Here is a 26,437-nt window from a genome sequence, read left to right on the forward strand (position 1 = left end):
ACAGTATATGTGTGTGTGTGTATGTATATATATATATATATATATATATATATATACACAGTATATGTGTGTGTATGTATGTATGGATATATAGCGAAGGTCAGCAGCCGGCAGTGACAGAGGACAGCAGTTGGTGGCGGAGGGAGAAGAGGACCATGTGAACGGAGCAGGAGTGGACAGGAGGGCGGTAGGGAGGAGTTACGCTGTAGCAGCGGCAGACACCGGAAGTCAGAGAATACTTCTGTGTCAGACCGCTGGGGTGCGCACATACGTGTGTGTGTGTATATTATATATATATATATATATATATATATATATATATACAGTGGTTGACAAATCACCAAAAAATCTACTCGCCACCTAGTACCAAACGTGTGCTGCTTGGGCCAATATTTACTCGCCGGGGGTTAAATCCACTCGCCCGGGGCGAGCAAATGTATAGGTTTGTCGAACACTGTATATATATATATATATATATATATATATATACATATATATATATATACATACATACATACATATACACACACACACACACCAAAAAAGAACTTATGAAGTAGCGCCTGTTAAATACCCTGAAAATAAAGCTGATATAAATATAGAGGACTAGCTAACTATAGGCTTATTGATTATATACCTATCAGGGCAAAAAAGGGTTAATACAAGATAACATGTGTGAATATAACCTCTAGTCCTATAATGCATATATTAAATCATCTAAAAATTATAACTCATATATTTAATAAAAATAAACATAAATAAAACATTAGAACAAGTGTAGAATTAAAAAATGTATCTTTAAAAGGACCAATAGAGAAGTACAGTCCAGTTCCAAAATGTAATCCACCGAGGCGTCTGCAGCCCGAATAAGGGATCACCAATCCCTGACAAAAATCTATAGAGAAAAGAAAACAAACGGGCTCAAACCTAGTGTATAACCGTATAAAAATATGTATTTTAAGGAACATGAATTCATTCAAATGCCCACTCACAAAGGTAGTATGAAAACAAGCATGTATGAGATTAGATCTCAATCGCCAACAACGCGTCCTCTCAGCACACCACGAGATCCCGGCGTTCTCCTGCGTCGCTCCTCCACGTGAACCGGAGGCGGAACCTTCTCCCTTGAGCACCCGGCAAAGATGTTCCTCCGGATACAAGTGATTCAAGAGTCCGTACAAGCCAATGTAAATGCGTTCAATCTGAATCGTGGGGAGACTCAGGAGCTCATACACAGCCTCTATGGTATCCACTAAGTGAGTGTCAGCCACACAGTTAGACCACGCACTACGCGTTTCGTCATCAAAATGACTTCATCAGGGGTTGGAACAGTAGGCACTCCGTCTAATAAGTCAATGAGGTGGGTGCAAATCCTATATGGTAAAATAGGCAATACCATACCGTGGTGAGACGAAATCAAAGGCAGCACTCTAAATGGTAGTCAAAAAATATATTGTGGTTAACAAGACACCATACTGACGTTTCGGTCCGCAAGCGGGACCTTTCTCAAGGTTATGATGAAGTGACGTGAAGGAGAGGGTGGGTGACGGTGAAGGAGAGGGTGGGTGACGGTGGTTGCTTGATGGTGAGGGTGGGAGACTGGGTACTTGTGGTGACACACACTCTTTCTCTCCGATACACACTCTCATACATACATACACACACACACACACACACACAAAGTGGAGTAGGCAGTGGGGGAGGGGGGGGGAGAGAGAAGAGCGTCCGGCTCCCCGCCCGCCCCAGGGGCCGACCGCACACCACCGTTCCGCTCCCCCCTTCCCCCCTCAGCAGGCAACCACAGGAACCGGGGCAGAGGGGGGGGGGACCCCCCGGCGGCCACACCCCCTCTATCTCCCGCCCCGGGCATGCAGCCACGAGGATCGGGGCAGAAGGGGGACACCGAGGTCGCAGCCATCACCCGCTCCCCCACCCCCCGGCGGCCGCACACAACCCCTCCATCTCCCGCCCCCGGGCAGGCAGCCATGGGGATGGGGGCAGAAAGGGGGCGCCAGATCGGGAGCGAGCACGTGTCACAGGGAGGCTCATGAATAATGAATATTCATGAGCATTTCACTCACACTGAAAGAGGGGGCGTTTACCAGATACCAACACGTAGTTACGTCACCAATCTTCACTGATCAATCAAACGAGAACGGATTGACTTGCAGCTTTGATCTTCAGTAGGTAAGTTGGTATTAAACACATTTAACTATTGAAGTAAAAAAAACAACACTTAAAAAAAAATAACTGCAGCTTTAATACACGTGTCTGAGATCAGTACTCCTACCCCAAACACGTATCTGCCTGTTTTATCTCCACCTTGCAGCTAGGTGTCTCTGTGATTCTGCAGCTTTCCTCTGCTGAGCTCAAACCCCTCTCAGACCCACAAGGAGGGAGGAGCAGAGTTACAGGAGCTATGGCCGAAGAGGGAACAGACACAGGGGCTGAAATCAAGAGTAGACTGCAGGTACATATAAAGGCCAATGCAAAGCAATGGCAGATCAGAAATGTCACTTCACTAAATCATTTGCTCTGATAGCCACCCCTTCCTGTAATTGTTACTGTATATGGGTGCAGGCTGTGTGCATGCTTCCTTACACTCCGCTTTGCTTTTACTAAACTGGTGACATCTCAAACGTTTAGGATATGTGAACACTGGGCTAATGCATTTCTGGTGTGTATAAAATGCTTTGCATGTGTGAGGGCAGATAATGGCAGAAGTAGTGTTTTATTGTGATGGGATCTTTGTGCTGCAGTTATGTGATGTAAATGTCAAGCTATTCCTAAGTTTACACCATTTTCTATCACAATGCAGTATTTCCAGGATGTATTTTGCAATATTTTCGCAGTGCATGGAGCGCTTTCTGAGGTTTCTGCATCTGCAAAGTTGCATTCCAGTTTGTTTGTGGCGGCTGTTTTTTGTGTCTTGACTATGTTGCTGTGACAACATTCTGATATCTCAAGGCTTCCCAGACATTTCTAAAGCGAAGTTACCTAAATTGGAGATTTTCTTCTGGTAATTATCTTCCGTCTCCCTAATTCCTACTGTATAAAAGTCTCCTTTTTTTTCTTTCTTTTTTTTTAAGGAACCTGAGCTTTTGACATTTCTTTACACTGTACATTCATTTGTAAATAATAATTTTTCTGCTGGTGCATTATTATTATTATTATTATTTATAATGCGCGGATGTATTCTGCAGCGCGGTACAGAATGATATTAACAGGATGAAATGGCAAATAAGTGCAAACAGGAGGTAATGACGACGATGCTCATGAAAATCTACAATTTAGAGGGAATAAGGGGCAACAATGTTGAAATAAAAGGTAAAGTGTCTGCTCATTGTGGGATGGAGTACAGTATATCTCAGGGTGGGATATTGTCCAGTTATAAGTCCTAATTGTGTGGCTAACAATAGCTGCCTTCTAAGGCTGGAGCCCTGGCACTGCAGACCATGCGGAGGCATCCGCACGCTGAGCGATCAGACTGCCTTAAGGCAGTGTTTGCGTCCATGCGGCGTGTGTGCGCACGGAAGCAGTAGGGGGCGCACATTGCGTGAGAAATCGGTTAAACTGATTTCTCACCGCGACAGACAGGTCATGTGAGCAGTTCGCCCAAGCTCCGTGACGTCACTGGCACGCCTCTAGACTCGCCCACGGATGGCTCACATACCATGGCCAAAAAATGCACCCGCTTCAAGTGGGTGACGTCATGGCCACGCGCGCCTCCGCACGGGCAAGGCACTATGGACCTGGCCTAGCGTTGCTGCAGTCTGTGAAATGCTGCAGCTGATATGTAACATTTATATTACCAAGATAACAAACACATTATTGTTCCATTTTTCTGAGTAATAGGCAGTCTACTGTTTGGAACGCAGCAACATATCTGTTTATGATACTTTGTTGTCAAAGGGCAGAGCTTAAAAAAAAAGGGTGAGTCGGAGCTTGTTTCAAAAGAGGAAGTGGAAATTACTTACTAAATGGTTGCTAAAAAAACAAAAAACCCCAGATTTATTTAAAAAAAAAACCACAGGATGTTTCATGTATTGCTGCTTTAAGGTTAGGGGGTGTTAGTGTGGAGTTTGGTCCAGTGTAGCAACAGGGTTGGGGGGATGGAAGGAGTGGATGTTAGGATTATGACCAGATAGACTAATTTAAGAAGTATCAAAACCAGCAAAGCATATTATTTTTTTATCCCTAACATTCATATAATAACACAGCGGATGAATATAGAATAAAGTGAGATACTCTGCAACAGTGCATTTTTTCTCTGGGCATATATATATACTAGCTGATATACCCGGCGTTGCCCGGAGGCCGTGAGGGGGGGGCGTGAAAGGCAGGGGGGGGGCGTGAAAGGCAGGGGGGGGGCGTGAAAGGCAGGGGGGGGGGGCGTGAAAGGCAGGGGGGGGGGGGGGCGTGAAAGGCAGGGGGGGGGCGTGAAAGGCAGGGGGGGGGCGTGAAAGGCAGGGGGGGGGCGTGAAAGGCAGGGGGGGGGGGCGTGAAAGGCAGGGGGGGGGGCGTAAAAGGCAGTGGGGGCGACACACACACACAGTGTCACACTCACACACACAGTGTCACACACACACACACACAGTGTCACACACACACACAGTATCACACACACACACACACACAGTGAGACACACACACACACGTCACCTAGAGCGACACACACGCGACACGTACCTCTACTTCCGGCCGCCGCCGTCTTCTCACTCGGCGCCGCGAGGGAAGAAGGGGGTCCTTCCGGCCGCGCCGCCATCTTAGGCGCCGCGAGGGAGGAAGGGGATCCGCTGCCTGTTCCCCCGCCGGGGATGGAGATGAGTGGAGCGCCGGGAGAGGTGAGCGGAGGGAGACGTGAGCGGAGGAAGGGGAGAGATGAGCGCCGGGAGGGAGGGAGAGATGAGCGCCGGACCTCTACTGGCGCCGCGAGGGAGGAAGGGGGGGAGAGATCCGGGAGGGGAGAGATAAGCGCCGGGAGGGAGAGATGAGCGGTGGACCTCAACTGGCGCCGCGAGGGAGGAAGGGGGGGGGAGAGATCCGGGAGGGGTGAGATGAGCGCCGGGAGGGGAGAGATGAGCGGCGGACCTCTACTGGCACCGCGAGGGAGGAAGGGGGGGAGATCTGGGAGGGGAGAGTTGAGCGCCGGGAGGGGAGAGATGAGCGGCGGACCTCTACTGGCGCCGCGAGGGAGGAAGGGGGGGGAGAGATGTGTGTGTGTGTGTGTGTGTGGCGCGAGCCGAGGGGGAAGAAAGTGGCAGTTGGGTGACGTTACACACAGCAATCTGATTGGCCAGAGGCTGAGGACCAATCAGATTCACCGCAGATAGCACTAACCTCACTAACCATTCGATTTTATATATTAAGATATATATATATCTATATAATTGAAAATCTTGTTTGTGAGTGCCGACCATTTGATTGGTCCATCGGTCCGCCCGCCCTCCCACGGCTCTCATTGGCCGGTGTGTCTCCCCCACCCGGTGTGTCCCACCCCCCCTCGGCTCTCATTGGCCGGTGCGCTCTAACCCATAGGACCCCGGCCACACTGCTGCTGCTTCCTCAGGTGACAAAATGCTCCATGGTGCTCTTGCTGCTACTGCTGAGGGGGAGGCTTAAGTGAGACGTGTGAGTATTCCCCCCCCAGCTCCGTTTTACCCCCCCCCCAGCTCCGTTTTACCCCCCCCCAGCTCCGTTTTGTCCCCCCCAGCTCCGTTTTGTCCCCCTCAGCTCCGTTTTGTCCCCCCAGCTCCGTTTTGTCCCCCCAGCTCCGTTTTGTCCCCCCCCAGCTCCGTTTTGTCCCCCCCCAGCTCCGTTTTGTCCCCCCCCAGCTCCGTTTTGTCCCCCCCCAGCTCCGTTTTGTCCCCCCCAGCTCCGTTTTGTCCCCCCCCAGCCCGTTTTGACCCCCCAGCTCCGTTTTGACCCCCCCCAGCTCCGTTTTGACCCCCCAGCTTCGTTTTGTCCCCCCCAGCTCCGTTTTGTCCCCCCCAGCTCCGTTTGGTCCCCCCCAGCTCCGTTTTGTCCCCCCCCAGCTCCGTTTTGTCCCCCCCCAGCTCCGTTTTGTCCCCCCCCAGCTCCGTTTTGTCCCCCCCCAGCTCCGTTTTGTCCCCCCCCAGCTCCGTTTTGTCCCCCCCCAGCTCCGTTTTGTCCCCCCCAGCTCCGTTTTGTCCCCCCCCAGCTCCGTTTGGTCCCCCCCAGCTCCGTTTTGTCCCCCCCCAGCTCCGTTTTGTCCCCCCCCAGCTCCGTTTTGTCCCCCCCCAGCTCCGTTTTGTCCCCCCCCAGCTCCGTTTTGTCCCCCCCCAGCTCCGTTTTGTCCCCCCCCAGCTCCGTTTTGTCCCCCCCCAGCTCCGTTTTGTCCCCCCCCAGCTCCGTTTTGTCCCCCCAGCTCCGTTTTGTCCCCCCCCAGCTCCGTTTTGTCCCCCCCCAGCTCCGTTTTGCCCCCCCCAGCTCCGTTTTGTCCCCCCCAGCACCTTTTTGTCCCCCCCAGCACCGTTTTTGTCCCCCCCAGCACCGTTTTTGTCCCCCCCAGCTCCGTTTTTGTCCCCCCCAGCTCCGTTTTTGTCCCCCCCAGCTCCGTTTTTGACTCCCCCCAGCTCCGTTTTTGACTCCCCCCAGCTCCGTTTTTGACTCCCCCCAGCTCCGTTTTTGACTCCCCCCAGCTCCGTTTTTGACTCCCCCCAGCTCCGTTTTTGACTCCCCCCAGCTCCGTTTTTGACCCCCCCAGCTCCGTTTTTGACCCCCCCAGCTCCGTTTTTGACCCCCCCAGCTCCGTTTTTGACCCCACCCAGCTCCGTTTTTGCCTTCCCCCTGACATACAGTGACACACACACATACAGTGACACACACATGACAGACGCACACATGACAGACAGACAGACGCACACATGACAGACAGACAGACGCACACATGACAGACAGACAGACGCACACATGACAGACAGACAGACGCACACATGACAGACAGACAGACGCACACATGACAGACAGACAGACGCACACATGACAGACAGACGCACACATGACAGACAGACGCACACATGACAGACAGACGCACACATGACAGACAGACAGACGCACACATGACAGACAGACAGACGCACACATGACAGACAGACAGACGCACACATGACAGACAGACAGACGCACACATGACAGACAGACAGACGCACACATGACAGACAGACGCACACATGACAGACAGACGCACACATGACAGACAGACGCACACATGACAGACAGACGCACACATGACAGACAGACAGACGCACACATGACAGACAGACAGACGCACACATGACAGACAGACAGACGCACACATGACAGACAGACAGACGCACACACATGACAGACAGACGCACACACATGACAGACAGACGCACGCACATGACAGACAGACGCACGCACATGACAGACAGACGCACGCACATGACAGACAGACGCACGCACATGACAGACAGACGCACGCACATGACAGACAGACGCACGCACATGACAGACAGACGCACGCACATGACAGACAGACGCACGCACATGACAGACAGACGCACGCACATGACAGACAGACGCACGCACATGACAGACAGACGCACGCACATGACAGACAGACGCACGCACATGACAGACAGACGCACGCACATGACAGACAGACGCACGCACATGACAGACAGACAGACGCACGCACATGACAGACAGACAGACGCACGCACATGACAGACAGACAGACGCACGCACATGACAGACAGACAGACGCACGCACATGACAGACAGACAGACGCACGCACATGACAGACAGACAGACGCACGCACATGACAGACAGACAGACGCACGCACATGACAGACAGACAGACGCACGCACATGACAGACAGACAGACGCACGCACATGACAGACAGACAGACGCACGCACATGACAGACAGACAGACGCACGCACATGACAGACAGACAGACGCACGCACATGACAGACAGACAGACGCACGCACATGACAGACAGACAGACGCACGCACATGACAGACAGACGCACGCACGCACATGACAGACAGACGCACGCACATGACAGACAGACGCACGCACATGACAGAGACGCACGCACGCACATGACAGACAGACGCACGCACATGACAGACAGACGCACGCACATGACAGACAGACGCACGCACATGACAGACAGACGCACGCACATGACAGACAGACGCACGCACATGACAGACAGACGCACGCACATGACAGACAGACGCACGCACATGACAGACAGACGCACGCACATGACAGACAGACGCACGCACATGACAGACGGACGCACGCACATGACAGACAGACGGACGCACGCACATGACAGACAGACGGACGCACGCACATGACAGACAGACGGACGCACGCACATGACAGACAGACGGACGCACGCACATGACAGACAGACAGACGCACGCACATGACAGACAGACAGACGCACGCACATGACAGACAGACAGACGCACGCACATGACAGACAGACAGACGCACGCACATGACAGACAGACAGACGCACGCACATGACAGACAGACAGACGCACGCACATGACAGACAGACAGACGCACGCACATGACAGACAGACGCACGCACATGACAGACAGACAGACGCACGCACATGACAGACAGACAGACGCACGCACATGACAGACAGACAGACGCACGCACATGACAGACAGACAGACGCACGCACATGACAGACAGACAGACGCACGCACATGACAGACAGACGCACGCACATGACAGACAGACAGACGCACGCACTTGACAGACAGACGCACGCACGTGACAGACAGACAGACGCACGCACGTGACAGACAGACAGACGCACGCACGTGACAGACAGACAGACGCACGCACGTGACAGACAGACAGACGCACGCACGTGACAGACAGACAGACGCACGCACGTGACAGACAGACAGACGCACGCACGTGACAGACAGACAGACGCACGCACGTGACAGACAGACAGACGCACGCACGTGACAGACAGACAGACGCACGCACGTGACAGACAGACGCACGCACGTGACAGACAGACAGACGCACGCACGTGACAGACAGACAGACGCACGCACGTGACAGACAGACAGACGCACGCACGTGACAGACAGACAGACGCACGTGACAGACAGACAGACGCACGCACGTGACAGACAGACAGACGCACGCACGTGACAGACAGACAGACGCACGCACGTGACAGACAGACAGACGCACGCACGTGACAGACAGACAGACGCACGCACGTGACAGACAGACAGACTCACGCACGTGACAGACAGACAGACGCACGCACGCACATGACACAGACAGACAGACGCACGCACGCACATGACACAGACAGACAGACGCACACACATGACACAGACAGACAGACAGACGCACGCACATGACACAGACAGACAGACAGACAGACGCACGCACATGACAGACAGACAGACAGACAGACGCACGCACATGACAGACAGACAGACAGACAGACGCACGCACATGACAGACAGACAGACGCACGCACATGACAGACAGACAGACAGACGCACGCACATGACAGACAGACAGACGCACGCACATGACAGACAGACAGACAGACGCACGCACATGACAGACAGACAGACGCACGCACATGACAGACAGACAGACGCACGCACATGACAGACAGACAGACGCACGCACATGACAGACAGACAGACAGACGCACGCACGCACATGACAGACAGACAGACTCACGCACATGACAGACAGACAGACACACGCACGCACATGACACAGACAGACAGACGCACGCACGCACATGACACAGACAGACAGACGCACGCACATGACACAGACAGACAGACAGACGCACGCACATGACACAGACAGACAGACAGACGCACGCACATGACAGACAGACAGACAGACAGACGCACGCACATGACAGACAGACAGACGCACGCACATGACAGACAGACAGACGCACGCACATGACAGACAGACAGACAGACGCACGCACATGACAGACAGACAGACGCACGCACATGACAGACAGACAGACAGACGCACGCACATGACAGACAGACAGACAGACGCACGCACATGACAGACAGACAGACGCACGCACATGACAGACAGACAGACGCACGCACATGACAGACAGACAGACGCACGCACATGACAGACGCACGCACATGACAGACAGACGCTCGCACATGAGACAGACAGACGCACGCACATGAGACAGACAGACGCACGCACATGACAGACAGACAGACGCACGCACATGACAGACAGACGCACACACATGACAGACAGACGCACACACGTGACAGACAGACAGACGCACGCACGTGACAGACAGACAGACGCACGCACGTGACAGACAGACAGACGCACGCACGTGACAGACAGACAGACGCACGCACGTGACAGACAGACAGACGCACGCACGTGACAGACAGACAGACGCACGCACGTGACAGACAGACAGACGCACGCACGTGACAGACAGACAGACGCACGCACGTGACAGACAGACAGACGCACGCACGTGACAGACAGACAGACGCACGCACGTGACAGACAGACAGACGCACGCACGTGACAGACAGACAGACGCACGCACGTGACAGACAGACAGACGCACGCACGTGACAGACAGACAGACGCACGCACGTGACAGACAGACAGACGCACGCACGTGACAGACAGACAGACAGACGCACGCACGTGACAGACAGACAGACTCACGCACATGACAGACAGACAGACGCACGCACGCACATGACACAGACAGACAGACGCACGCACGCACATGACACAGACAGACAGACGTACGCACATGACACAGACAGACAGACAGACGCACGCACATGACACAGACAGACAGACAGACGCACGCACATGACAGACAGACAGACGCACGCACATGACAGACAGACAGACAGACGCACGCACATGACAGACAGACAGACGCACGCACATGACAGACAGACAGACAGACGCACGCACATGACAGACAGACAGACGCACGCACATGACAGACAGACAGACGCACGCACATGACAGACAGACGCACGCACATGACAGACAGACAGACAGACGCACGCACATGACAGACAGACAGACAGACGCACGCACGCACATGACAGACAGACAGACGCACGCACATGACAGACAGACGCACGCACATGAGACAGACAGACGCACGCACATGAGACAGACAGACGCACGCACATGACAGACAGACAGACGCACGCACATGACAGACAGACGCACACACATGACAGACAGACGCACACACATGACAGACAGACAGACGCACACACATGACAGACACAGGCAGACGCACACACATGACAGACACAGGCAGACGCACACACATGACAGACAGACAGACGCACAGACATGACAGACAGACAGACGCACAGACATGACAGACAGACAGACAGACAGACGCACACACATGACAGACAGACGCACACACATGACAGACAGACAGACGCGCACGCACATGACAGACAGACGCGCACGCACATGACAGACAGACAGACGCACGCACATGACAGACAGACAGACGCACGCACATGACAGACAGACAGACGCACGCACATGACAGACAGACAGACGCACGCACATGACAGACAGACAGACGCACGCACATGACAGACAGACAGACGCACGCACATGACAGACAGACAGACGCACGCACATGACAGACAGACGCACGCACATGACAGACAGACGCACGCACATGACAGACAGACGCACGCACATGACAGACAGACAGACGCACGCACATGACAGACAGACGCACGCACATGACAGACAGACGCACGCACATGACAGACAGACGCACGCACATGACAGACAGACGCACGCACGCACATGACAGACAGACGCACGCACGCACATGACAGACAGACAGACGCACGCACATGACAGACAGACGCACGCACATGACAGACAGACGCACGCACATGACAGACAGACAGACGCACGCACATGACAGACAGACGCACGCACATGACAGACAGACGCACGCACGCACATGACAGACAGACGCACGCACGCACATGACAGACAGACGCACGCACGCACATGACAGACAGACGCACGCACATGGCAGACAGACGCACGCACATGACAGACAGACAGACGCACGCACATGACAGACAGACAGACGCACGCACATGACAGACAGACGCACGCACATGACAGACAGACGCACGCACATGACAGACAGACGCACGCACATGACAGACAGACGCACGCACATGACAGACAGACGCACGCACATGACAGACAGACGCACGCACATGACAGACAGACAGACGCACACACATGACAGACAGACAGACGCACACACATGACAGACAGACAGACGCACACACATGACAGACAGACAGACGCACACACATGACAGACAGACAGGCGCACACACATGACAGACAGACGCACACACATGACAGACAGACGCACACACATGACAGGCAGACGCACACACATGACAGACAGACGCACACACATGACAGACACAGACGCACACACATGACAGACACAGACGCACACACATGACAGACGCACACACATGACAGACAGACGCACACACATGACAGACAGACGCACACACGACAGACAGACGCACACACATGACAGACAGACAGACGCACACACATGACAGACACAGAAAGACGCACACACATGACAGACACAGACAGACGCACACACATGACAGACACAGACAGACGCACACACATGACAGACACAGACAGACGCACACACATGACAGACACAGAAAGACGCACACACATGACAGACACAGAAAGACGCACACACATGACAGACTGACAGACGCACACACATGACAGACTGACAGACGCACACACATGACAGACTGACAGACGCACACACATGACAGACTGACAGACGCACACACATGACAGACTGACAGACGCACACACATGACAGACTGACAGACGCACACACATGACAGACTGACAGACGCACACACATGACAGACTGACAGACGCACACACATGACAGACTGACAGACGCACACACATGACAGACTGACAGACGCACACACATGACAGACTGACAGACGCACACACATGACAGACTGACAGACGCACACACATGACAGACTGACAGACGCACACACATGACAGACTGACAGACGCACACACATGACAGACTGACAGACGCACACACATGACAGACAGACGCACACACATGACAGACTGACGCACACACATGACAGACTGACGCACACACATGACAGACTGACGCACACACATGACAGACTGACGCACACACATGACAGACTGACGCACACACATGACAGACTGACGCACACACATGACAGACAGACGCACACACATGACAGACAGACGCACACACATGACAGACAGACGCACACACATGACACACTGACAGACGCACACACGACAGACAGACGCACACACATGACAGACAGACGCACACACATGACAGACAGACAGACGCACACACATGACAGACAGACAGACGCACACACATGACAGACAGACAGACGCACACACATGACAGACAGACAGACGCACACACATGACAGACAGACAGACGCACACACATGACAGACAGACAGACGCACACACATGACAGACAGACAGACGCACACACATGACAGACAGACAGACGCACACACATGACAGACAGACAGACGCACACACATGACAGACAGACAGACGCACACACATGACAGACTGACAGACGCACACACATGACAGACTGACAGACGCACACACATGACAGACTGACAGACGCACACACATGACAGACTGACAGACGCACACACATGACAGACTGACAGACGCACACACATGACAGACTGACAGACGCACACACATGACAGACTGACAGACGCACACACATGACAGACTGACAGACGCACACACGTGACAGACTGACAGACGCACACACGTGACAGACTGACAGACGCACACACGTGACAGACTGACAGACGCACACACGTGACAGACTGACGCACACACGTGACAGACTGACGCACACACGTGACAGACAGACGCACGCACATGACAGACAGACGCACGCACATGACAGACAGACAGACGCACGCACATGACAGACAGACGCACGCACATGACAGACAGACGCACGCACATGACAGACAGACGCACGCACGCACATGACAGACAGACGCACGCACGCACATGACAGACAGACGCACGCACGCACATGACAGACAGACAGACGCACGCACATGGCAGACAGACGCACGCACATGGCAGACAGACGCACGCACATGACAGACAGACAGACGCACGCACATGACAGACAGACAGACGCACGCACATGACAGACAGACGCACGCACATGACAGACAGACGCACGCACATGACAGACAGACGCACGCACATGACAGACAGACGCACGCACATGACAGACAGACGCACGCACATGACAGACAGACAGACGCACGCACATGACAGACAGACAGACGCACACACATGACAGACAGACAGACGCACACACATGACAGACAGACAGACGCACACACATGACAGACAGACAGACGCACACACATGACAGACAGGCGCACACACATGACAGACAGACGCACACACATGACAGACAGACGCACACACATGACAGGCAGACGCACACACATGACAGACAGACGCACACACATGACAGACACAGACGCACACACATGACAGACACAGACGCACACACATGACAGACGCACACACATGACAGACAGACGCACACACATGACAGACAGACGCACACACGACAGACAGACGCACACACATGACAGACAGACAGACGCACACACATGACAGACACAGAAAGACGCACACACATGACAGACACAGACAGACGCACACACATGACAGACACAGACAGACGCACACACATGACAGACACAGACAGACGCACACACATGACAGACACAGAAAGACGCACACACATGACAGACACAGAAAGACGCACACACATGACAGACTGACAGACGCACACACATGACAGACTGACAGACGCACACACATGACAGACTGACAGACGCACACACATGACAGACTGACAGACGCACACACATGACAGACTGACAGACGCACACACATGACAGACTGACAGACGCACACACATGACAGACTGAGAGACGCACACACATGACAGACTGACAGACGCACACACATGACAGACTGACAGACGCACACACATGACAGACTGACAGACGCACACACATGACAGACTGACAGACGCACACACATGACAGACTGACAGACGCACACACATGACAGACTGACAGACGCACACACATGACAGACTGACAGACGCACACACATGACAGACAGACGCACACACATGACAGACTGACGCACACACATGACAGACTGACGCACACACATGACAGACTGACGCACACACATGACAGACTGACGCACACACATGACAGACTGACGCACACACATGACAGACAGACGCACACACATGACAGACAGACGCACACACATGACAGACAGACGCACACACATGACAGACAGACGCACACACATGACACACTGACAGACGCACACACGACAGACAGACGCACACACATGACAGACAGACGCACACACATGACAGACAGACAGACGCACACACATGACAGACAGACAGACGCACACACATGACAGACAGACAGACGCACACACATGACAGACTGACAGACGCACACACATGACAGACTGACAGACGCACACACATGACAGACTGACAGACGCACACACATGACAGACTGACAGACGCACACACATGACAGACTGACAGACGCACACACATGACAGACTGACAGACGCACACACATGACAGACTGACAGACGCACACACATGACAGACTGACAGACGCACACACATGACAGACTGACAGACGCACACACATGACAGACTGACAGACGCACACACATGACAGACTGACGCACACACATGACAGACTGACGCACACACGTGACAGACAGACGCACACACGTGACAGACAGACGCACACACGTGACAGACAGACTGACAGACGCACACACATGACAGACAGACTGACAGACGCACACACATGACACACTGACGCACACACATGACAGACTGACGCACACACATGACAGACTGACGCACACACATGACAGACTGACGCACACACGACAGACAGACGCACACACATGACAGACAGACAGACGCACACACATGACAGACAGACAGACGCACACACATGACAGACAGACAGACGCAGACACATGACAGACAGACAGACGCAGACACATGACAGACAGACAGACGCAGACACATGACAGACAGACAGACGCACACACGACAGACAGACAGACGCACACACATGACAGACAGACAGACGCACACACATGACAGACAGACAGACGCACACACATGACAGACAGACAGACGCACACACATGACAGACAGACAGACGCACACACATGACAGACAGACAGACGCACACACATGACAGACAGACAGACGCACACACATGACAGACAGACAGACGCACACACATGACAGACAGACAGACGCACACACATGACAGACAGACAGACGCACACACATGACAGACAGACGCACACACACGACAGACAGACAGACGCACACACGACAGACAGACAGACGCACACACATGACAGACACAGACAGACGCACACACATGACAGACACAGACAGACGCACACACATGACAGACACAGACAGACGCACACACATGACAGACACAGACAGACGCACACACATGACAGACACAGACAGACGCACACACATGACAGACACAGACAGACGCACACACATGACAGACTGACAGACGCACACACATGACAGACTGACAGACGCACACACATGACAGACGCACACACATGACAGACGCACACACATGACAGACAGACGCACACACATGACAGACGCACACACATGACAGACAGACGCACACACATGAGACGCACACACATGACAGACAGACTGACAGACGCACACACATGACAGACAGACTGACAGACGCACACACATGACAGACAGACTGACAGACGCACACACATGACAGACAGACTGACAGACGCACAAACATGACAGACAGACAGACGCACACACATGACAGACAGACGCACACACATGACAGACAGACGCACACACATGACAGACAGACGCACACACATGACAGACAGACGCACACACATGACAGACAGACGCACACACATGACAGACAGACGCACACACATGACAGACAGACGCACACACATGACAGACAGACAGACGCACACACATGACAGACAGACAGACGCACACACATGACAGACAGACAGACGCACACACATGACAGACAGACGCACACACATGACAGACGCACACACATGACAGACAGACTGACAGACGCACACACATGACAGACAGACGCACACACATGACAGACGCACACACATGACAGACAGACGCACACACATGAGACGCACACACATGACAGACAGACTGACAGACGCACACACATGACAGACAGACTGACAGACGCACACACATGACAGACAGACTGACAGACGCACACACATGACAGACAGACTGACAGACGCACACACATGACAGACAGACTGACAGACGCACACACATGACAGACAGACTGACAGACGCACACACATGACAGACAGACTGACAGACGCACACACATGACAGACAGACAGACGCACAAACATGACAGACAGACAGACGCACACACATGACAGACAGACAGACGCACACACATGACAGACAGACGCACACACATGACAGACAGACGCACACACATGACAGACAGACGCACACACATGACAGACAGACGCACACACATGACAGACAGACGCACACACATGACAGACAGACGCACACACATGACAGACAGACAGACGCACACACATGGCAGACAGACAGACGCACACACATGACAGACAGACAGACGCACACACATGACAGACAGACGCACACACATGACAGACAGACGCACACACATGACAGACAGACAGACGCACACACATGACAGACAGACAGACGCACACACATGACAGACAGACAGACGCACACACATGACAGACAGACAGACGCACACACATGACAGACAGACAGACGCACACACATGACAGACAGACAGACGCACACACATGACAGACAGACGCACACACATGACAGACAGACGCACACACATGACAGACAGACGCACACACATGACAGACAGACAGACGCACACACATGACAGACAGACAGACGCACACACATGACAGACAGACAGACGCACACACATGACAGACAGACGCACACACATGACAGACAGACGCACACACATGACAGACAGACGCACACACATGACAGACAGACTGACAGACGCACACACATGACAGACAGACTGACAGACGCACACACATGACAGACAGACTGACAGACGCACACACATGACAGACAGACTGACAGACGCACACACATGACAGACAGACTGACAGACGCACACACATGACAGACAGACTGACAGACGCACACACATGACAGACAGACGCACACACATGACAGACAGACGCACACACATGACAGACAGACGCACACACATGACAGACAGACGCACACACATGACAGACAGACAGACGCACACACATGACAGACAGACTGACAGACGCACACACATGACAGACAGACGCACACACATGACAGACAGACGCACACACATGACAGACAGACAGACGCACACACATGACAGACAGACAGACGCACACACATGACAGACAGACAGACGCACACACATGACAGACAGACAGACGCACACACATGACAGACAGACAGACGCACACACATGACAGACAGACTGACAGACGCACACACATGACAGACAGACTGACAGACGCACACACATGACAGACAGACTGACAGACGCACACACATGACAGACTGACAGACGCACACACATGACAGACAGACGCACACACATGACAGACAGACGCACACACATGACAGACAGACGCACACACATGACAGACAGTGTGGACGGACGTTCACAGAGGTACACAATTAGGAGGCTTTATAATGTGAAATAATAATAGGCTTTATTGTACGTGTTCCTTTTCATTAGGAAATTATCCAAACACAGGGGGGGGGAACAAAGCTTCCATTCACTTGGGAGTATTTCTAGTGAAATCCTATGCAATTAGTTCACATCTCCCTTAGTCAAGCAGTTCTCGCAGCCCCAAAACATATAACATGAAATAAGCAGATATAAGCAGTCTCTGACAGACGCACACACATGACAGACTGACAGACGCACACACATGACAGACTGACAGACGCACACACATGACAGACTGACAGACGCACACACATGACAGACTGACAGACGCACACACATGACAGACTGACAGACGCACACACATGACAGACTGACAGACGCACACACATGACAGACTGACAGACGCACACACATGACAGACAGACGCACACACATGACAGACAGACGCACACACATGACAGACAGACGCACACACATGACAGACAGACGCACACACATGACAGACAGACGCACACACATGACAGACAGACGCACACACATGACAGACAGACGCACACACATGACAGACACAGACAGACGCACACACATGACAGACACAGACAGACGCACACACATGACAGACAGACAGACGCACACACATGACGGACACAGACAGACGCACACACATGACGGACACAGACAGACGCACACACATGACAGACACAGACAGACGCACACACATGACAGACTGACAGACGCACACACATGACAGACTGACAGACGCACACACATGACTGACAGACGCACACACATGACAGACAGACGCACACACATGACAGACAGACGCACACACATGACAGACAGACGCACACACATGACAGACAGACGCACACACATGACAGACAGACGCACACACATGACAGACAGACGCACACACATGACAGACAGACGCACACACATGACAGACAGACGCACACACATGACAGACACAGACAGACGCACACACATGACAGACTGACAGACGCACACACATGACGGACAGACGCACACACATGACGGACACAGACAGACGCACACACATGACGGACACAGACAGACGCACACACATGACGGACACAGACAGACGCACACACATGACAGACACAGACAGACGCACACACGACAGACTGACAGACGCACACACATGACAGACTGACAGACGCACACACATGACAGACAGACAGACGCACACACGACAGACAGACGCACACACATGACAGACAGACAGACGCACACACATGGCAGACAGACGCACACACATGGCAGACAGACGCACACACATGACAGACAGACGCACACACATGACAGACAGACAGACGCACACACATGACAGACAGACAGACGCACACACATGACAGACAGACAGACGCACACACATGACAGACAGACGCACACACATGACAGACAGACGCACACACATGACAGACACAGACAGACGCACACACATGACAGACACAGACAGACGCACACACATGACAGACACAGACAGACGCACACACATGGCAGACAGACGCACACACGACAGACAGACGCACACACACACACGACAGACAGACGCACACACATGACAGACAGACGCACACACATGACAGACGCACACACATGACAGACAGACAGACGCACACATGACAGACAGACGCACACACATGACAGACAGACGCACACACATGACAGACAGACGCACACACATGACAGACAGACGCACACACATGACAGACAGACTGACAGACGCACACACATGACGGACATTCACAGAGGTACACAATTAGGAGGCTTTATAATGTGAAATAATAATAGGCTTTATTGTACGTGTTCCTTTTCATCAGGAAATTATCCAAACACAGGGGGGGCGAACAAAGCTTCCATTCACTTGGGAGTATTTCTAGTGAAATCCTATGCAATTAGTTCACATCTCCCTTAGTCAAGCAGTTCTCGCAGCCCCAAAACATATAACATGAAATAAGCAGATATAAGCAGTCTCTTAAGAATAAAAGTCTTATCTGTTCCTTGGAGGGAAAATCTCACTTCCTGGTTAAGCTTCAGGTGCAGTAGTTTTCCCTGTGTCTTGAATTCAGCTCTGCTGTGCAGAGCTCAAGACCGCTCAGCTCCAGAGATCTGGGTTTCTTTTGGTCAGTCTCTCCTGGGACTCAAGAACCTCTGCTCTGTCTCTCCAAAGGTCAGCTCTCAGTCAGAGCTAGGGAGGAGTTACTTCCTGTCTCAAAGGCAGGCTTTTTCTTCTACCTGTAATCAGGCAGGTGGTGCTAGTTAATTTGCTACCAGCAGTTAACCACCACACTGCTGGATTAGAGGCACCTTTGTGAACAGGGATAAGTCCCCTGTTACATACCTCCCCTGTTTGTGGGAAGCTCGGGCTTACCACGGCCAAAGCCCATCCTTCCACCCTCATTCGAGATCTTTCTGTGACTTGAATGTGTAAGGGTCTGGAAGTCACGCCGCCCTTGGCGAGCTCCCCACTCACCTGCAGCTCCGCCGGGTCCCCCCGCGGCACGCAGGCAGCCTCTCTCCGGAACGCCGATCACAGCCCCACGTGGGCGCGCGCACGCCAATGCTCTTCTACTGTTGGGCCGGCGGCTATGCCCGGTCACGCGCCCGCAAGCGCAGCTACACGGAGGCGCGGCCACACGGTGCCGCACCAACCCCTTAAAGGCACTGCACCTCAAACCATTGCTGCAATCAAATGCAGTCTTACTATTGGGCTTTATGGCTCCTCCCCTGGGACTCATGATGGACCTATCCCTGCCGTAGCCTGGCCCTTCCACACACCCCCACCTTGCTACGCTGCCATTGGACCCTCTCTCCTATATATACCCTACAGTGTCACTGACTTGTTGGCTGAGCATAGAACCAGTTATACTCATCACTCTGCCTCCCTAGTCCTGTCTTGTCCTGTTTTGCAGTCTTCCTCGTGTACCGAACCGGCTTCCGCTACGACTACCCGCACCTCTGGCATCCCGAACTCGGCATACGGCAACACGACTCTCCGCACCTCTGGCATCCCGATCCCGGCAAACGGTAAACGATTACGTCCTTCTCTCTAACCCCGGACTTGGCAAACAGCACCCTCTACCATCCGTACCTCTCCTGCCCCGATCCGGACTCCCAGACCACTCTACTCTCAAGACGTGCCCTCGTGGCTGTGGGTGGCGTTATATCCTATCCCACCTCGGCACCGCGGTCCCGTCTCGTTTGTGGTGAGCACGTCCTGACAGAATGAGAGTGGATGGAGGAAGAGAACCCTCTGTCCCGCTGGGATTGGAGCCCTTTCTCCAGTTTATTTTTGTCTCCTCCCGAAGGTGCTTGAAATCAGCACTCCTCAGTCGCTCGAGGAGGACTTTTTTCACGTAAAGTCTTTTTATCGCGTGCGTGGTCATAAGATTTCTGTTGCGTCGGGCACTTCTCTTTTTATAGACAAATTGTATGGCAACAGTTGTAGAGCAGTTAGGACTAGCCCTTAGAGTTTTCTGCTCTTCTCCACACCACGGAGTCGCCAGTTCACCTTCTTTGGGACTGAGTTGCACCTCCACCTCCTTTTCCAGAGAACGTCCTATTTTTTCAGCTTCCTCAGCTAAGGATTCTTCTGGCTTTGATTCCGCACTCCTACCTCTGTTTGTTGGCTGTTGGGCAGCTGTAGGTTTGGCTAGTGCTCTCTTAGGTGGCTGTATTAGAGTCTCCTTCATATTCTGGAGCTCCGTAATTTTTGTTGTCAAGGTTGCCGCTGCGTCTGTTTCCTCCTTGGTGTACTGACTCAAGGGAATGGAACAGTCTCTCTGTCTCTCCAGCTCTTGCTCCAGTTTCTGATCCTTCTCACGCTCCCTCTCATACAGAGTCACCTGGTATCGAAGCTCCGCCTCCAATGATGCTCTGAAGACATGCAGCGTGGCATTTAGCTCCTCATACTGCTCTGTGGGGACGTACTGGATATTCAGACGTTCCTGCAGCGCTTGTACCTCTTTAGCAGCCTGCAGCGTTTGCTGCTTCTCCTCAGCATACTGAAGGTGTGTAAGCAGACCTTGCAGTTGGTTCTGCAGTCTGTGCTCTGCTTCAAACATTTCCTCTTTCAAAAGTTATTTTTTTATTTATTTATTTCTTTAAGAGCCTGCAGCTCTTCATTCTTTCCCTTGACGTATTCTGTCAACTCAGAATTTTCTTTTTTTAATCTTAAATTTTCTCTTTTTTCAGTCTCTGTACTATTCAGGGCTTCCTTGCAGTCCACCTTCCATTTTTGCACATCTGCTTGGAGGCGGGCTGTCTCCTGGCGTGAGACTTCCATCTCCAGGTTTAAGTTCTGAAGCTCCTTCTGAGAGACTTTGAGATCTAAGTTAAGATGTACACTGGCGACACACTTTATTCGAGCTCGGCTAGTCCCACGAATTCGGGTATACCCGGGTGTATTGAGGTTTGTGACTGTTTTCTGCCCGAGTGCATTGGGTTATTTTCCAGGCAGGGTTAGAAGCATTTTATTCCCGCTGGCTGCAATACTGCACAGTATATATATATATACTGCATTACAATTCATGAATTTATGCCATCTGGTAGACACGCGAAGCATTGCAGCCTATTAAATCCTAATCATTATCATTTAACAGATCAGCCGCCCGTCAGCCAGGCATGAACCCAGGCTGGGAAGGCAAACGCAACGGGGCTTGTCAGAGGTGAGGAGCGGCGCATTCCAGGTATCTGCCAGGTACATACTGGGTATTTGCTCGAATAAAGTGTGTCGGTGCAGTAGGATAGTTTTCCTTGAAATGTCCAGCTCCTCAATGAGACTGTGTAGTTCCTTTCTGGAAACTTCCAGGTCTGTGTGGCAGCTGTTGGTCTCATGATGTGAGGCATCCAGTGCTCTGTGGAGTGTCTGAACCTCTTTCTGAGCTACGTCCACCTCTATCTGGACACTGTTGACCTCCTGTTGTGAGGCATTCAGCTCTATGCGAAGAGTGTGAACCTCTTGCTGTAAGACTGTCTTCTGCTTCAGTGCCTCCTCATACTTCCGCTTTAGCGTAGTCACCATTTTATCAGATTGGCTCTGCTTTTCATCCATGGCGGAAATAGCAGCATTTGCAGTATCTAGCTTAGTCTTGAGATCGTCCAATTCTGTCCTGGCCGCAGAGTAAATTGCGAGCACAGTCTTCTGTAGCTCAGCATTATTTTTTCTCTCTCTTCCTAATTCTTCACAGAGCAGATCAGTCATGCCTGGCAATTTTCAGGGCGTCTTCAGGGCTCGTCAAGGGATCGTCGCTCTGCTTCCCTGGGATGACTGGTTGAGGGTTCCTCACTGTTGGCACCGGACAGACACTTCTTTGGGGTACACGACTTCTGCCTTGGGCCCTCTGGATATTCGGTTAACCGTGGGACGAATTCTCCATTTTCTCTAGGCTGCAGGGCAACTCGGTCCCCCTTTTCCTCCACAGGATCTGCGGACGTGTCTGTTCCTTCCACGGTAAGTGAAGAACTGCTTTTCTTTTTCTTTTTCCGCCTTTTTGATTTGGATGACACCGTCCCTTCAGGGATATTGGGGTCTCCATCGTCATTTGAAATTTTAGCAGCTTCATTATATACGCCAGGCTTTTCTTGCAGTTGCTTTAGCTGACAGAAATATTGGGTGATCTGCTGCTCCCGCTCTGTCTCCTGTTGATCATATTCGTCATCAAAGGGAGCGGTCTTTTCTGTTCGTGCCGATTTCAGGCACCCCCACCATTCTTGGGGTGTTTGGTGGGTTTGACTCGGTTCGGGTTCCGTGTAAGAGATATCTTCCTCTTTATTGGACTGGAAGGGCCACTCTTCCGTGGGGTAGGGTTCATTACAGGAACGCTGCATCTTGTCCTCCATTTTTAGGCTATCACGTGTAATTTTCTTCCTAACCTCAGGAGGCGCTATTGCAGTTGTTGCCACTGTATTTGCTAGAACCCCCAATTGTGGTAGTCCTACAGATGGGCATATTTTGCTTATAGAGGTCGTAGCCCTCACAGGCATCTCTGTAGACTTTTCTTTCTTGGATAATTTTTTTTTTCTTCAATATCAGCAGTACATTGCATGCATTTTCTTTTATCAGGTATACAAGATTGTGCAGTTGCTAGGTAAAAAAAGTCTATTTGCTATACACCATTTATTTGCTAGGTGCAATCCCTCCGCTTCAGCAACAGAATTTGGTTTTCTGCCTGAGTTCAGTAATTTTCAGTCTCATCTTTGGGTATTATGGCATTCACACTTCACACTTTGTGTGTCTGTTTTGCTCCCAAGATAATAGGCATACATTTTTACTTGCAGAAAAAAAAAAAACATTCTTTGCAGTGGACTCAACACTCAGCAATTGGCTTTGAAAAACCTTTTTCTTTATAGGGCAATTTTACACTCAGCATTTGTTTGCTAAAAATTACCTTGCTTCAGCACAGTCTTGTATCAATTTTCACACTTTTCTGCATATACTCCATTCACAGCTGGTAGCCCGATGCGGTGTGGCAACCTTTATTTGCAAAATCAGTACCACTCGTGGGTCACCATCTGTATTCACTGCTTCAGCGAAACTTTTGAAAACAACAAACACCTATCCCTTTCCAAGGGCTGACTCACTTCTTGAACCCTGACTATGGCTGAAAGGCAAAGACCCCTATTTCAATGACCATATTACGCTTTGTGATAGGCAAATAAAGTTTTAGCTGCTTCAGCAGTCTCTCTCCTCTTGGGCTTGGGGTAAAGAGTCCATCTGTGTTTTTGTAAGTTTCAATGCAGTTTCAGTGCAGTGGTGTGTCCCTTTAATTCTGATCTCTGCTGCATGAGGTTTTTTTTTTTTTTTTTTTTTTTTTTTTTAAGTTTCTCAGACTTGTTTGTAGGAAAAAAGCATAACAAAAATTTCACATAAAACTCTCCGGTCCTTTTTAACTATAAAGACACCTCTTGTCCCACCTCGGACACCATATGTGGACGGACATTCACAGAGGTACACAATTAGGAGGCTTTATAATGTGAAATTATAATAGGCTTTATTGTGCCTGTTCCTTTTCATCAGGAAATTATCCAAAACACAGGGGGAGGGGAACAAAGCTTCCATTCACTTGGGAGTATTTCTTGTGAAATCCTATGTAATTAGTTCACATCTCCCTTAGTCAAGCAGTTCTCGCTGCCCCAAAACATATAGCATGAAAATAAGCAGATATAAGCAGTCTCTTAAGAATAAAAGTCTTATCTGTTCCTTGGAGGGAAAATCTCACTTCCTGGTTCAGCTTCAGGTGCAGTAGTTTTCCCTGTGTCTTGAATTCAGCTCTGCTGTGCAGAGCTCAAGACCGCTCAGCTCCAGAGATCTGGGTTTCTTTTGGTCAGTCTCTCCTGGGACTCAAGAACCTCTGCTCTGTCTCTCCAAA

The 26,437-nt window shown here is 51.9% G+C and overlaps 1 protein-coding gene and 1 long non-coding RNA gene across 5 annotated transcripts in view; one reads left to right on the plus strand and one right to left on the minus strand.

Moving 5' to 3' along the window:
* Window positions 1–778: 778 nt before the first annotated feature.
* LOC142465201 (uncharacterized) lies at window positions 779–2,735 on the minus strand. Its single transcript, XR_012787829.1, has 2 exons — window positions 993–2,735; window positions 779–895 (listed from the first exon to the last, which is right to left on the minus strand). It is a non-coding gene; the product is annotated as an uncharacterized LOC142465201 (long non-coding RNA).
* LOC142465200 (tetratricopeptide repeat protein 5-like) overlaps window positions 1,650–26,437 on the plus strand; it is a 59,802-nt gene continuing 35,014 nt past the window's right edge. Inside the window, exons 1-2 of one of the 4 annotated variants that reach the window (XM_075569199.1) lie at window positions 1,664–2,187; window positions 2,330–2,470. In XM_075569199.1, coding sequence (XP_075425314.1) covers window positions 2,420–2,470 — 51 coding nt within the window. In that variant the 5' untranslated portion in view covers window positions 1,664–2,187; window positions 2,330–2,419. Of the gene's footprint in view, window positions 2,188–2,329; window positions 2,471–5,538; window positions 5,632–26,437 lie in introns of those variants that run through there. The other 3 variants (XM_075569200.1, XM_075569201.1, XM_075569202.1) reach the window with 3 other exon arrangements.

This window comes from Ascaphus truei, chromosome 13 (assembly GCF_040206685.1).
Source record: "Ascaphus truei isolate aAscTru1 chromosome 13, aAscTru1.hap1, whole genome shotgun sequence".
NCBI lineage: Eukaryota > Metazoa > Chordata > Amphibia > Anura > Ascaphidae > Ascaphus > Ascaphus truei.